General features: G+C 45.5%; 1 protein-coding gene and 1 pseudogene across 6 annotated transcripts in view; one reads left to right on the top strand and one right to left on the bottom strand.

Moving 5' to 3' along the window:
- The window catches only part of LOC148331465 (lysine-specific demethylase 2A-like), a 224,002-nt gene that overhangs the window by 71,066 nt on the left and 137,775 nt on the right, over nucleotides 1-15,161 (bottom strand). For all 6 annotated transcript variants that reach the window (XM_088301663.1, XM_088301664.1, XM_088301662.1 and 3 more), the window contains one exon: nucleotides 352-476. In XM_088301663.1, the coding sequence (XP_088157789.1) occupies nucleotides 352-476 (125 nt within the window). The remainder of the gene's footprint in view (nucleotides 1-351; nucleotides 477-15,161) is intronic.
- Nucleotides 3,661-6,395, top strand: LOC148331466 (18S ribosomal RNA; annotated as a pseudogene).

Raw genomic sequence — 15,161 nt, forward strand, 5'->3', positions numbered from 1 at the left:
GTAGGCGGGGCCTATGTTCTTCAAAGATGGGGAATAAAAGAAAACTAATTGTTGCAGAGGACCAAGGGAAGACCAACTCGCCATAATCCTTCACAATTGTGGGTTTCTGACTTTCCGCTGCTAGTTGGCCAATTCAAAATTTCTGGGAGAAGATTCTGGTTGATAATCCATACACAAATCAATTCTCTGTACTGCATATCCCCAAAAAAGTTGAGGGTTTGGTGGAGATGCTGGAGCTCAGCTGACTTTGGGTTAAAGGTGGGGAACACGATGAACTGGTATGCCATGCGATCACAGGGTTGCCAGCAAATTGCCAGTTGAATACCATAAACAATTTTCACAATCCATTACCTGACCCTTCGCCTTCTCAGAACAGACATGGAAGAAGCAGGTTTCTGTGGACGTGGCATAACAGGAGCAACAGCCAGTTTAGGATTAAGAGGAGGTGGTGGTTCAAGTGGTTGATAGTTGGAGGGCTGAAGAAAGACAGAAAATGGAGAGATTGCTTAAAAAAAAAATTAAAAGAACATTTCCAAGTTTACAAAGATTTAATGCTGAAATTGCTAATGCAACGTTGCTATGGAGCACCTAACAGTGACAGATGGTACAAAGTGAAATTTTGGGATGCCGCCAGTGAGTAAACAGAGGTTAATAGCTGCATAATTAGGACCCGAGCAGCTGAACAAGCCTTTATATGACGTTTTATTATGGGAAACAAAATACGACCGTAGTTAATTTTCCTTGAGCTTGTTTAGCCGTGTCATTCTTCTCTTCTTCCGCTGCAGCAGCGCCGTAGAGGAATAACAAGTAAGAGCAGAACAATTTCAGTGTCAAGGCAAAACAAGGTCGACGGAAACGAAATAAACGAAAAACGGGAGATAGCAGTAATAATAAAAGCTAACACAACACACACAAAAAAGGTGAAAAATCACAAATATTTGTGGATCTGAAAAACGTGAACATCGCAGATGTCTTTGGATGAAGGATTTTGAGACAAATCTCTCCCCAAAGTTAAAGGCAGAAAACACAAACCAGACATTTCTTGCTGTAAACAGTTCTTTTGTGAAGTGATCAAGCAACAAGTTTCCTTCAAATGGCTCAGCTGTAGGGAACCACTAATGGCCCAATTTACATAAAAGCAGCTGAGAATAGGGTATTTGTGGTGCCTGGCTTGGTGCTTTTAGAGTTCACAACGCATGTAAATTAGAATAAAAATAGATAAGTTTGAACAAACAGAAAAACCCCCGCAGATCAGCACTAAAAACAGAGACACGAGCCGCGACACCAGTAGGTAGGCCTATTCAAATGCCGCAACAATGCAAAAGTTCAAGGTCTGGCCAAATTCCTTCGGATGGAAGCGTATTACACAGCGCACACGTTATATTGTATATGACAAGAGCAAGGAACTCCGACATGCATCATACGCGTGGGGTATGTGCAGCGTCAATCCGATATGCCAGATTAAAGAACCAGCCAAGACTCTTTCAAACATTACACACAATAATTGAGTCTAAAAGATACCAAGTTGTGCGGCTTAGAAAGCACACCACATGCCGATGCAGAATTCTTAACCGAGGTCAGGTTTGTAAGGCAGGTTAGCCTCTTTCGAAAACTCATAACAGACAAATACAGACATTTTTTAGCAGAGTCAGCGGCAGGTTAGCCTCTTTCAAAAGAGCACCCTACAGGCAAATGCAGAGCCAAATGAGGAATCAACACAAGGATCATTTATGTGACTACAAGTGCCTTAAAAAAAACCACACAATTCGAACTATTGTGGCTGAGCATATGGTTGCAATGCATTATTCAAATGACTGTTTGGTTAATGCCTCAACATGTGTTGCGCTAATAAAGGATTTTATAAGCTTGACTACAAGTGACATGTATTCAGTTTAATGCAATAAAGATATATACTGATTGGGCTTTAATTCAATGCATGAGAAAAGGTCAGGCCAGGCTGTGTGAAATGCATGGGTGGCAGATGTTTTGTGCAGGATGAGCCGCACGTCGGAGAACTGAGTGTGCAGACGCGAAGGGTCCCGGACTTCGATCAAGGCCACCCGGCTGTTGTTGTGTGAGATGGTCACACGATTGACCGTGAGAGCAGAATAACAGATCCAGTGGTTCATGGGCAGTGGAGGGCACAAACAACTGCCTTGGCGCGCACCGTGGGAAGAGCCGACACGTCACCTTGCGGGCAGAAGACCTCCACTAAGAGAAAGCTAAAGTTAACTGCAGATGACACATAGCCAATAGTAGAATAGTAGGATATCTTTGCTTTGTTTGCTGAAATGTATAAATGATCCTGGGCAACTCGGGGGGGGGGCGTCGTCCTCTGTTGGGTACAGGGACGCGCAGAGCTGTAATGGTAGGAACCGAGCCCCAGGCTTTGTATTAGATCTCGTGTTAGGAATAAATCCGCTCCCGTGTGAAGTTGCCAGCTTCCTGGTCATCTTTCTCTCAAAAACGAGCGCGCATAATTGTTGGATGAATGAAGGTCGTGTTTGGTTAACCATTAATGGAGTCAGATAATTAATTCGAACTATTTTGGTAAACTTTTGGTACATTTAAAGTTAGAAATTCCAACACTAAACTGTCAAAGAGAAATGTTATTGAAATTACAAATGAAAGAAAAACAATGGCCTGAAGAGGGCCATGACTTAACACTACTAGCGTAACACCAATATAAATAAAGTTCATAGGTAACTAAAGACACACTAGGACACAATCAGAATTGACTAAAGCCAAGGCCATTCAGAATAACACTCTGGGACACCACCGGGAGTAACCGAGGTTATAAACATTAAACATAACTTTGGAAACAGTGTTAGAATGGACCAAGCCCACTCTCGCCCAATCAGAGAAATGGAGATGGTCTTGAAAAACTGTATAAAAGTTGTCGTTTTGTCGGGATTAAGTCAGAACCTTCTTGTCAGCAATGGAGAACTGTCTTGGGTTTTTTTGAATAGTTAAAAACATTCTGTGCAATCAGTCCGAAGCCTGAAGTCCTGCCTCAAATTATTTGGAGTCTTTTTTTCTGTTGACCCAACAAGGCCTGTGAGGATCCCGCTCGTTGCTGCGGCTTGAAGGATTGTATTACGTGGACGGTTCCTTCGGCCTGCGGATCGACCTCTAGCGCACTACCCCGCACGAAACCACTTTTGCCGCGAGACCGTGACGACCCTGTCGAGCGCCCGTCCGCCACCCGGGCCCATAGATGTCCTACTACGGGAATTCTGCCGCGCTCGCGGGTACCCCCGCCACCCGACTGGGGCGGGGGACCCCTGCCCGCGTTCTGCCGAGCGGTCCTTTCCGCTTAAAGCATGTTTCTCAAAACCTACAGGCGTCTGTAAAAGATACCGCTCCCGAGTGCGTGTTGCCGTCGCGGGTGTTCAGGCGGCTCCGGTGCCTGCCCGCCACAGACCTTAAAAGCGGTAACGCGGCCCTAAGCCCATCCCGAGGCCCTCCCGACTGCCTCACTGCGCATGGGAGCTGAAGCGGTAACCTACGTCCAACAAACAAAACGAGGGGGGGTTGGTGTGCCGCGGAGGGTAACCCCGGGGGAGGCCGTCTCCCGCGAGTGCCGCCTGGTCCCCGTGCCCGACCCCACCCCTTCTGCTCCGGTTCCCCCCCCACACACAGACCACCGGACGCGAGGGCTACCTGGTTGATCCTGCCAGTTGCATATGCTTGTCTCAAAGATTAAGCCATGCAAGTCTAAGTACACACGGTTCCGATACAGTGAAACTGCGAATGGCTCATTAAATCAGTTATGGTTCCTTTGATCGCTCCACCATTACTCGGATAACTGTGGCAATTCTAGAGTTAATACATGCATTACTTTTTATTAGTGTTTGCTTGCTCTTATTGGCATCAACTGAGGCACAACATCGATATACCCGCCAGGACATCGTGAACATTGGATATCGATGCGAAATAACCATCACAGAGGAATTTTGCTATGATCGCAAAATTCCGAACGAACTGGCGAGGCTGCCCGGCTCACCGTGGCTGGTCATCAGGGCCGGGAGGCGGCGCAGGCGACGCAGAGAGAGGAAGCAGAAGCGAGGCTGCAGGTCCGGTGTCTTGCAACGGCTGCGACGGCAGCCCCATAGGCAGCCACTACCGAGTCTGCACCTCACCAACGCCAGATCCGTGGTCCACAAAATCGACGACCTGGGATTACAAATCCTGGGAAACCGCTATGTGCGCGATAGCAGTGTGATCGTCGTCACGGAAACCTGGCTGCACGCAGACGTCCCCGACGCTAGCATCCAGCTGGCCGGGCGCTCGCTACATCGCGCGGATCGGACGAGGGACACCGGTAAGAGGAGGGGCGGGGGGCTCTGTGTTTACGTGCATGAGAACTGGTGCGGCGATAGCACGATCGTCGAGAAGCACTCTTCCCCCGACATCGAGTTCATGTCCGTTAAATGCCGGCCTTATTTTCTCCCGAGGGAGCTAACGGTAGTGATTGTCACAGCTGTTTACATCCCTCCCGACGCTAGCACTAGCACGGCGCTCTCGCTACTCGCGTGCGTCATCAATAAACATCAGCGGGCCCACCCTGATGGCGTTCACGTAGTAGCGGGAGACTTTAATAAGGCCAATTTAAAGACTGTACTCCCAGAGTTCCACCAGCATGTCAAGTGCCCAACGAGGGGAGACAACACTCTCGACCATGTGTACTCGAACATCAAGCACGCATACAGAGCCCTCCCACTCGCCCCTCTCGGCCAGTCAGACCACCTGTCCTTGCAGCTCGCACCTGCGTACACCCCTCTCAGGCGCAGATTCAGGCCTACCACAAAGACTGTGAAAACCTGGCGTGACGACGCCATGAGTGAATTACAGGACTGCTTTCATGACTGCTGTCGGTCACTGCGGTGCCGCCGGCCCGGCCCCCGCTTTGGTGACTCTAGATAACTCCCGAGCCGATCGCCGGCCCCCCCGCGGCGGTGACGTCTCATTCGAATGTCTGCCCTATCAATTTTCGATGGTACTTTCTGCGCCTACCATGGTGACAACGGGTAACGGGGAATCAGGGTTCGATTCCAGAGAGGGAGCCTGAGAAACGGCTACCACATCCAAGGAAGGCAGCAGGCGCGCAAATTACCCACTCCCGACACGGGGAGCTAGTGACGAAAAATAACAATACAGGACTCTTTCAAGGCCCTGTAATTGGAATGAGCGAACACCAAAACCCTTTGGCGAGGAACAATTGGAGGGCAAGTCTGGTGCCAGCAGCCGCATTAATTCCAGCTCCAATAGCCTATCTTAAAGTTGCTGCAGTTAAAAAGCCAGTAGTTGGACCTCGGGATGCGAGCTGACGGTCCGCCGCGAGGCGTGCCACCGTCTGTCCCAGCCCCTGCCTCTCGGCCGCCTCTGGGATGCCCTTGGCTGGGTGTCCCGCTAACCTGGGGCCCGAAGCGTTTACTTTGAAAAAATTCGAGTGGTCAAAGCAGGCCCGCGCCGCCTTGCATACCGCAGCTAGGAATGATGGAATAGGACCCCGGTTGTATTTTGTGGGTTTTCCCTCCTGAACCGGGGCCATGATTGAGAGGGACGGCCGGGGGCATTCGTATTGCGCCGCTAGAGGTGAAATTCTTGGACCGACGCAAGACGGGCCAGGGCGAAAGCATTTGCCAAGAATGTTTTCATTAATCAAGAGCGAAAGTCGGAGGTTCGAAGACGATCAGATACCGTCGTAGTTCCGACGATAAACGATGCCGACTCGCGATCCGGCGGCGTTATTCCCATGACCATGACTTAATTTGACTCAACACGGGAAACCTCACCCGGCCCGGACACGGACAGGATTGACAGATTGACAGCTCTTTCTCGATTCCGTGGGTGGTGGTGCATGGCTGTTCTTAGTTGGTGGAGCGATTTGTCTGGTAAATTCCGATAACGAACGAGACTCAAGCATGCTAAACAGTTATGCGGCCCCCCCGAGCGGTCAGCGTCCGAAAAACTTCTTAGAGGGACAAGTGGCGCTCAGCCACGCGAGATTGAGCAATAACAGGTCTGTGATGCCCTTAGATGTCCGGGGCTGCACACGCGCCACACTGAGCGGACCAGCGTGTGCGCTTGCCCTGCGCCGAGAGGCGCGGGTAACCCTCTGAACCCCGCTCGTGATAGGGACTGGGGACTGCAATTATTTCCCACGAACGAGGAATTCCCAGTAAGTGCGGGTCATAAGCCCGCGTTGATTAACTCCGTGCTCTTTGTACACACCGCCCGTCGCTACTACCGATTGGATGGCTTAGTGAGGTCCTCGCCGGGGGCCGACAGCGGTGCCGGCGGCTGCGCCGAGAAGACGATCAAACTTGACTATCTAGAGCAGGGGTCTCAAACTCGCGGCCCGCAAATGATAGTTTGCGGCCCCCGCCTTATTATGAAAGTTTAATGTTCGTGCGGCCCGCGAATTTGATATGTCTGTAGTTATAAAGCTTTAATTACAGTGTAATTAAAGCTTTATAACTACAGAAGTAGGCCTACTCATCCCAGAACTATGGTTTATGCTTAGGATCTCTGCTATTTGACAAGATTTTGATTTGATTGACAGGAGACCCATGCGCGAACAGGATGTGCAGTCTGACGGAGCTTTGCATCAGCACTAGCACAGACGGACGGGACTAATTATAAAATGTAGGATTACCTGGTCACAGTGGATAAAATTGAACCGCGGATTATTGTTGGGCACATCTTCAGCTTTAAAACGAGGGTAGGATTGTAATTATTTTTCGATGTTTTAGTAGGGGTTTGATTGATGAATGTTCCACTCATGTTCAGGACAATTCATGTTCAGAAGAAGATTAAAGAACTGTTAATACAGACATTTGACTCATTATTATTATTATTATTATTTATTACTGATTAATTTTCTTATTAATTCCTTATTTATTTTCTTATTAATTCCTTATTTATTTTTAAATCTTATTTTGTGTTAAAAAATAAAAATAAAGACATTTGAGAAGATTAGATTTTTTTTTTTTTTTTCTTGCGGAAAACCTGATGCGGCCCAGCCTCACCCAGAGTCTGCCTCTAGAGGAAGTAAAAGTCGTAACAAGGTTTCCGCAGGTGAACCTGCAGAAGGATCATTACCGATTGAGCGGCCACCGGCCCGCCTTGGGAAAAACAGAAATTTCCCACTCCCACTTTTAGGCCGAGGGACGTGGTGGGGTTGTCGGGCGCGTGAGGCTGGTGCGGAGGGGACGGTTTCCGATACGCCCGCCGGGCATGCCGCGTCCCGGAGCCGCATCCTGGCGGGCGGCTCAGGGTAGGTGCCGGGACCCGTGCGGTTGTGTTGGCCCGCACGTCCAGGAGGAACAGGAGAAACTACATCACGGGGACTGAATTGGAAAATCCACAAACACACAGTGGTAAACTTCGGCATACGTTGGCTGAATTGAGGCAAAATTAAGGATCTGCCAGCACAAATCTCAGTGAAATCAAGGCGGAGGCGCCGAGGGAGGGGTCTCTGTGTGGAATTGGAAAGTATCTTTTTGGTGAATGGAAGTGTGAAAGAAAAAGGGTTTGTATGTGTATGTGATTTGAGTGAATGTTTAAGGGACGGGCCTCATGAAAGAAACCTGATTGAGGGCACCGGTAAGCCCTTACAGCATGTAGGATGCAATGGGCGGACAGGCCTGATCAACCTGAATTCCCATTGCACTCCCAAGTACTGATTTTCAAATTTTTGGGAGACAGATTGGACTAATTAAATTCAAGCATCAAGTGAATGATTGATTGACATTATTACACAAAATTTATGCAAAACTGAAATTTTCAGAAGGGAGGTAATTTACTCCTTCTCGCTTGCAAGTGCCACTCCTCCAGTTCTCTCCACAGGTTTGAGGTGACATGTGACCTGTGTGACCAGAAGGCTGGAGAACGCTTCAAATAGCGCCTCACCACGCCCATCCTGGATGTTCTCCTTAACAAAGAGGGAGATATAAGATATTCTAATTTAGGGTCCACAAAACAAATTAAGATACAGTTGTTGCTTTAGCCTGCTCAGGTGCCCCGCAAGTTTTATTATTATTCACATTGGGTGCGCGACGAGATAACACACACCCAGTCCAGGATAGGGCAAAATTTTGTTGTATTGTTTAGACTTTTCCATAATATACGGCACCACAGCGGTGATACTTGCAGTTAATTTCAGTTAAGGTGGCGGTGGCGCTGTTTTTGTGAAAAAATTACTCACTTAACGCAAGGGTAGGTTCTCCGTAGGGGGATGCCAGAGTTACATTCGGGACAAAATTTACTTGTCAGGAACTGTCCTTACTTGAGGCCGAGGCCAGACCGACAGACCAGCATGACGGTCACCAGCTGAATGGGGACACCTCAGGTGAGGTTGGCCGTACCGTGCATCAGATGTTTCTGGCCCCGCTGGGGCCGATGTTGCTGTATCTTTCAGGTGGGGAAGGGGGAGACAGGCCTAGTCTATGTGGCCAGGGCGAGACGTGAATGGAGTGAGACTTTTGGCAGTGACCCATCCAATAATGTCGTCATTACACAGCTGTTCCAGTTGGCCGTTCTCAGGGCGTGTCCCTTCCGGTTGCAGACATCATGCGAAACAGTCCATCAATGAAAAACTGCTAATTGGTCTAAGTAGAACACATTTTGTACATAATTTTGCACAACATCAGAAAAGGAAAATATGGGATTGGATTAAGGAGCGTTACTAAGAATTGTTGTACTTGCAGGTTTAGGAGGCCAAGAGGTAACCTGCTGCGCATTCCTCTGTAATCTTGTCGATGTGCATGTATATGCAGGTATACGTGTATGTGCGTGTGTATGTGCAGGTGTATGTATGTGTCTGTGTATGTGCAAGTGTGTATGTGCGTGTGCTCCGATCTCCAATTGTAATGTCTTTCGGAATGTGTTTTTTGCGATAGCGTCTGTGTGAGTCCTCCAGTGCCCAATTTGGTATGTTTGCATCTCTACAGCCAATGTGGAGAATGTGCTTCGTCGTCTTTGCTGCTGGTAACCCCATTCCATAATAGGGGGCCCGCGGAGCTTCAGCGTACGAGGACTGGCAGGTCCCGGCATTCTCGGGACGGTGGATGGACAACAGTTTGTCGATGGTGCTTGATACTGGGGCGAGCTATTCCACGCTCTGTGAGCTCCTCCCGCATCTCCCAGTGAGCAACAACACTATCCTCCTTGTGGACTCTCAAGATTGCCTGAGTCACTGCCATTGACTGAACAAACACTGGAATTTGAGTGGCATTTCCGGATGGGACTGAACTTGACTGTGCACATCCGTTGGGGGGAGCATATGTGGTGCTCTCCTCCATTCCAGTGGCGGAACTCAAACATCTGAGGGCAGCTCTGAAACCTGGTTCTCCATCCTCCTGCGGTGGGTATGCCCTGTTCCTGCTCTGGTCTGAGTGGTGTAGCGACCTCCACCCATTCAATTCACCAATTGACCCAGTACATTGTACACTGCACATATGATCGCACATATGATTTGGTTTATCAAAATGCACTCATCCAAATTTAGTCAGGAGTACATCTTGCATTAGGATTATATATTTGTTATGTCTACGGCGTTGCCTCGCGTGCGTGCCTTGTCCCTGAGCAGCGGAAATGGTATGAATTGTTTACTTTCGCCGAGCCACAAATCACATTGAGTATCGATGCGCGTCTTCATACTAAAGATCGAGGCCCCCATTGTTGTTGAATACTCTGTGTGCGTCTCTGCCGGACACGGACTGATTTTGGGCTCTGCTCTACAGCTCCCCCAATTGTTTTACTGTCTTTACACCCTCCCCCATTTGACAGAATCAGAGTTGGCACAGCCTAGAGGTGGAGGGAGGCATTCGGGAGCCAATAGGAGGTGAAGACTGCAGCGGTCTTGGAGCTGGCCATGTCTTGGAGAACATCTATTCTTCCCGTAAAAAATTGCTTAATTTGGTATCTGCGTTATTATAGTCTTGGGATTTTTATTTTTTATTTATTTATTTTTTATTTTTATCATAAATGGTTACTATTTCATTTGGGTTGCTTTAAAGATTTGTCAAAAAACTGTCAAAATTGGAGCGTTAGCTCGGGGCTTAATCTGTAATCTCTGAGCATTTAGATATTTGAACTCAGTGAACTAAATTTTATTTAATTCAGGAATAATTTGCCCATCTTGCAAAGCTAAATTCTAACATTGTGCCATATTAGCGGGATATCATTAGGACATTATTGCGAACCAACACTACTGGATTGTGGTGATTATCGGCAAAACTAAATGCATACGTTGGAAAATTGTTTCTGGGGGAAATGCCTGTGAGGATGCCACTGTCTAGATTATATTCAAAGAAAGCTATGACACCAGTCTGGGAATTGAAATAGATATAGATTTTATATAGAATTTGGTGGGTCTACGTTAATTACAATATATTATTCAAGTGACTGATACAATCTTCACAAACAAGTTGAAAAAGGTGATTGAGTGCAATTAATTACAGTAGTGTTGCGATTATTTAGTTAAGAAATTTAATCGCGGGACGGCACTAGTTAATTTGTTACTTTTTGTTGTCTAATATAACTTTGATTGGGATCGACCCCACTAGGGTTTTCATTTTCATGGTAAGATATTGTTTCGGCCTCGGATTGAAGGATTGTATTACAATTACTGGCATTATTTTAAACACATACGGGACAGAATGTCGATGATTAAAGTTAGCAGGTTTACTGAATATTTTAAACATTGATGAAAAAAGAAACACTTATCAAATGAAACTAGAAGCACGGGTCACAAGAATGACTGGGATTGTAGGCCTGATGTTTACTGATTTATTATATTATCCTCATATGCTAAATTTATAATACTTAGTTTAAATGTGTGAACTTTATTGAAATTCTCAGGAGTGAGAACAAATTTGCGCACATAGCATTTCCATGAGCTGCCCTCACATTCACAGCACTACATGGACAAAGACGACGAAGCACATTCTCCACATTGGCTGTAGAGATGCAAACATACCAAATTGGGCACTGGAGGACTCACACAGACGCTATCGCAAAAACACATTCCGATACATGCACACCGACAAGATTACAGAGGAATGCCAGCGGGGAGAGAGACGCAGAGACTGCCCGCCGGAGAAGGCCAGCCTTGGCGTGCCAGTCTTGGGGACCAGACGGGAATCAACTATCCACCTTCCCGTGGACGTGGACCCGTGCCGTGGGAGGGAGCGAGGACGACCGATTCAACCGATTCAACCTACATTACCCTTGACATAAAAAACTCCTATAAAAACTGAAGATGGGCAGAAAGATGGTGCGCATTTTTCGACTGTGCTCGCCCGAGTGCAGTTTCTCGCGAGATTAAGAAAAAGCCGCCCAGATATCTGCCTTTGTACTATTCTCCAGAAATTGAAGAAACTAAATATCGGAAATCTAATCAGTTGTTGAGTCTTTATTTGACCCTTTTCTTCTTGAGTACAAAAAAACGATTACGCATTGCAGTAAGTTTGGCTTTTAAAGGTTGATTTACTAAATACTTCTCATTTCCACGGTGACTCAACTCCATCAGGCTCTTTCATTTTTACTCGTGTCGACCCTTCCTGCTTTGGTTAAAAATATAGTTGACACTACTGAGTGTGACTGCGTTTACAAACTGCACAATAACCCGATAAAATGGAAATGTTTTTGCCAAGTCTTGTGTTTCATGAGTTTTGGCTAAATTTAGACCCTCGAAAAGAGCAACTTTTATTTATTGCAAATAGCTCACCACCACGGCAACAGCATGCAACAAAATTAAAAAGCTTTCCATAACTTTTCATGATAAGAATAATTAGATTAAGTTTGAAGACGGTCGGATAAAATCTCTAGCACGAGAAGCCCCCGGATTTCTTTTACTCCTTTTCTTCTCCGAACACTGTCAAATGACACCTTGATTCTTATCTCACAGCCATGCTGGCTACGATTATCCACCTTTCATTTGCAAATGAGGACAATACCAGCCAAAGCAGCAGGAGGTACAGGGGGAGTGTGGTGGGGGTGTATCTTGCTTTGCAAAGTGGGGGGAGGGTGGTAGCCCTCAGGTATGAAAGGTAGACTACTCCTCATTGACCAATTATTTGGGGGAAGCAAACATTTACCAGCCTAAATATACTTAGTATTTAGACTTTATTGATAAACACATAGCTTAGAAAAAATAAAAATAAGTTGAAGAAACAAACAGCTAAAATGACATCAGGCATCTCATTTTTTTTAAATGAAACTACTCAATAATCGTAAATTACAATATTGACTGAACATTTTTGTCAGCCATGGCCATGATGAGTAGCCTAAAGGGAATATCACATTGAACAGCATGTCCTTGCATCTTAGAAAATGTTGGGTTTCGTCAGGGCTCAAAACCATTGCAAACATATTTGGAAATATCTTGTCTTTTCACAAACAGCAGCTTTGTAGTAAAGGATTTTATACATTTGACTATAAAGGATTTAATACGATTGACTACAAGTTACATATATTCCGTTTAATGCAATAAAGATATTTGCTGATTGTGCTTTGATTCGATGTGCAGTGGAAGGTCAGGGCAGGCTGTGTGTAATGCGTAGGTGGCAGATATTTTTTGTACAGGACGAGCCGCACTTCTGATACCGGGGGTACTGACGCAGGCCTCCCGCCATCAAGGCGCTGCTGTGTGAGATTGGACGAGCAGACACGTCATCCTGCGGGCAGAAGACGTCCACTAAGAGAAAGCTAAAGTTAACTGCAGATGACACATAGCCAATAGTAGAATAGTAGGTTATCTTTGTTTTGTTTGCTGAAATGTATAATTGATCCTGGGCAACTCGGGGGGCGTCGTCCTCTGTTGGGTACAGGGACGCGCAGAGCTGTAATGGTAGGGACCCGAGCCCCAAATTTGTATTAGATCTCCTGTTAGGAATAAATCCATTCCCGTGTGAAGTTGCCGGCTTCCTGGTCATCTTTCTCTCAAAAAAGAGCGCGCATAATTGTTGGATGAATGTAGGTCGTGTTTGGTTAATGGAGTCAGATAATTAATTCGAATTTTTGGTACATTTAAAGTTAGAAATTCCAACAGGAGCTATTGTGAAGAGCCATCTGCCGACAAAAACAAGTTAGCAAAGTTGTACAGTTGTTTTGAGTTGCAACCAGCTGGCGTTATGTTGGTTTGTATAAAATGGGTTCCTTCTTCTCACAAACAACGTTGACCGAGACATGTCACAACAATAGCAAAAGCCATAACACAACATTGAACTACAGTGCTATTGCAAAAACCACAACACAACGGAAGTGCCGAGGCGACGGAAGTGAGCGAAACTCCAACGGGATGGGAAAAGACGCAAAGCTGGAATAGTAATGTTAAACCTTAACAATTGTAACGTAAACCTTACATCCATACATTATTATTATCCACAAAATATTAAGAATAATTAAACAACTTGGACCGGAGGTGAGTGCGAGAAGGAAAGATGCGGGCGGAGAAGAGGGAAGGAGATCTGTGTGTACTTTTGGTACATTTAAAGTTAAAAATTCCAACATGACGGACCGGGTTGCTCTGAGTTGGCATAAGCATAGCTCTGTTGTAACAAAAAAAAAGGAATAACCAAACACACGCCTGACGTAGTGTCTTTTGAAGACGCTACAATACTTTGAAAAGCACAATGTAAATAAATAACAGTTCACTACCACATCTTATTTTCCCAACTTCACTTATCAAAACTGCAATTTAGCACCTCAGCCTTGTTTGATCAAAACATTAACTCAACATTAGCAATGTCAAATATGTGGCTGGCAAGTGACAGCAGTCCTCACGTAGACGTTGAGTCCTGTCGTACACATGGAAAAACCACGGGAACGTCACAAATACATAATTTGAAAAACAGCATGAATAATTTCTGACATTGCTATAGTAGTAGTTTTATGTGCCTAATGGTGTAGTTATAAAGGATTTTATACTAAAAAATAAGAGACAGAAAGAGAGAGAGAGGGAGAGTGAGAGAAATCTCGAGCGTGATGCATATCAGAACTCGGAAATAACATTGCTCAGCAAAACAATTGTTAACCCATTTTTTTCCCCAATATTTTTTGGCACTGTAAATTTTAACGACCGAGGTATGTTTTGTTTCATAGTTGGGTGTTGCCATCAATGGCTTGTGGCAAATGTGTCATGTTGTACTTTGGGAGGTTAAATTTCCGACTTCATAAACGCAACACGCGGGGCGTGGTCGCAAGTTAGCACTTGTGCACTTGATGTTTCACAATGTCAATCACGCTCATATGAAAATTATATTTTTGTTTTTAATACACGTTCGCTGACTAAAACCGCCACAATCTACAACAGACGCTACATTATGTTAGCATACCACAACAGGACATCGCGTGTGACATTCCATCAGACGCACACGGTTGCCTGTACGTGCTAACTAAAGCTGGCTATGTCAGAAATTATGTTATTGTAAAATAAATTCGGCGTCAGCCGCAATATTTTTCCTTCATAAATGCTCGTTTATCACTGATGTGATGCTATGAAAGGGAAGCTAACATCGTAATAAGTAGTGTAGGTGTGCAGTTTGTTTACTGCACAAACGTGAGAAAACGGCGTTGCGAATCAATTCTTTAGTTTTTTTTATATCGATGCATATTTGAGCAGATTAGATCGATATTAAATTGATTTTTACTGAATCTTTACATCCTTAGAAAATGGTATTGATAAATTATCGATCTAACAAAGTGAAACAACGGAGCAGTATATTCATCGTAAGTAGTGGTGGAGGGAAATTCCAATTTTTAGATGCATCGCGATTCAGACATGTACCAGCCAGAATCAATTCACTAACGTTCAACATTTCGATTATATGAATATGTTTATTTAAAGTAATACATATTGTTCTAAATAAAGCGGGACTAAGAAACACGGCGACAGTCATTTCTGGGACGCGTACAAGCACAGAGGAAAACAAACATGGATTACTGCCATCCACCTCACTTTGAGATCCAAAATGCTTTTTATTTAAAAGCAGGTATATGGAATAACAATAGTGGAAGGGAACCAGAGAATACCACGTTATATGGAAGTGGGGTCGCGCTAAGATAAAATACTTTGGTAACACAACAAACAAGAGTAGTCATGTAATTGGATTCCACCCTACGAAGTCTGGCAGGGGGCTGTCAGTTGTTGT

Source organism: Idiotropiscis lumnitzeri, chromosome 8 (assembly GCF_059441095.1).
Source record: "Idiotropiscis lumnitzeri isolate Australia: NSW breed Sydney's pygmy pipehorse chromosome 8, RoL_Ilum_1.0, whole genome shotgun sequence".
Taxonomy (NCBI): domain Eukaryota; kingdom Metazoa; phylum Chordata; class Actinopteri; order Syngnathiformes; family Syngnathidae; genus Idiotropiscis; species Idiotropiscis lumnitzeri.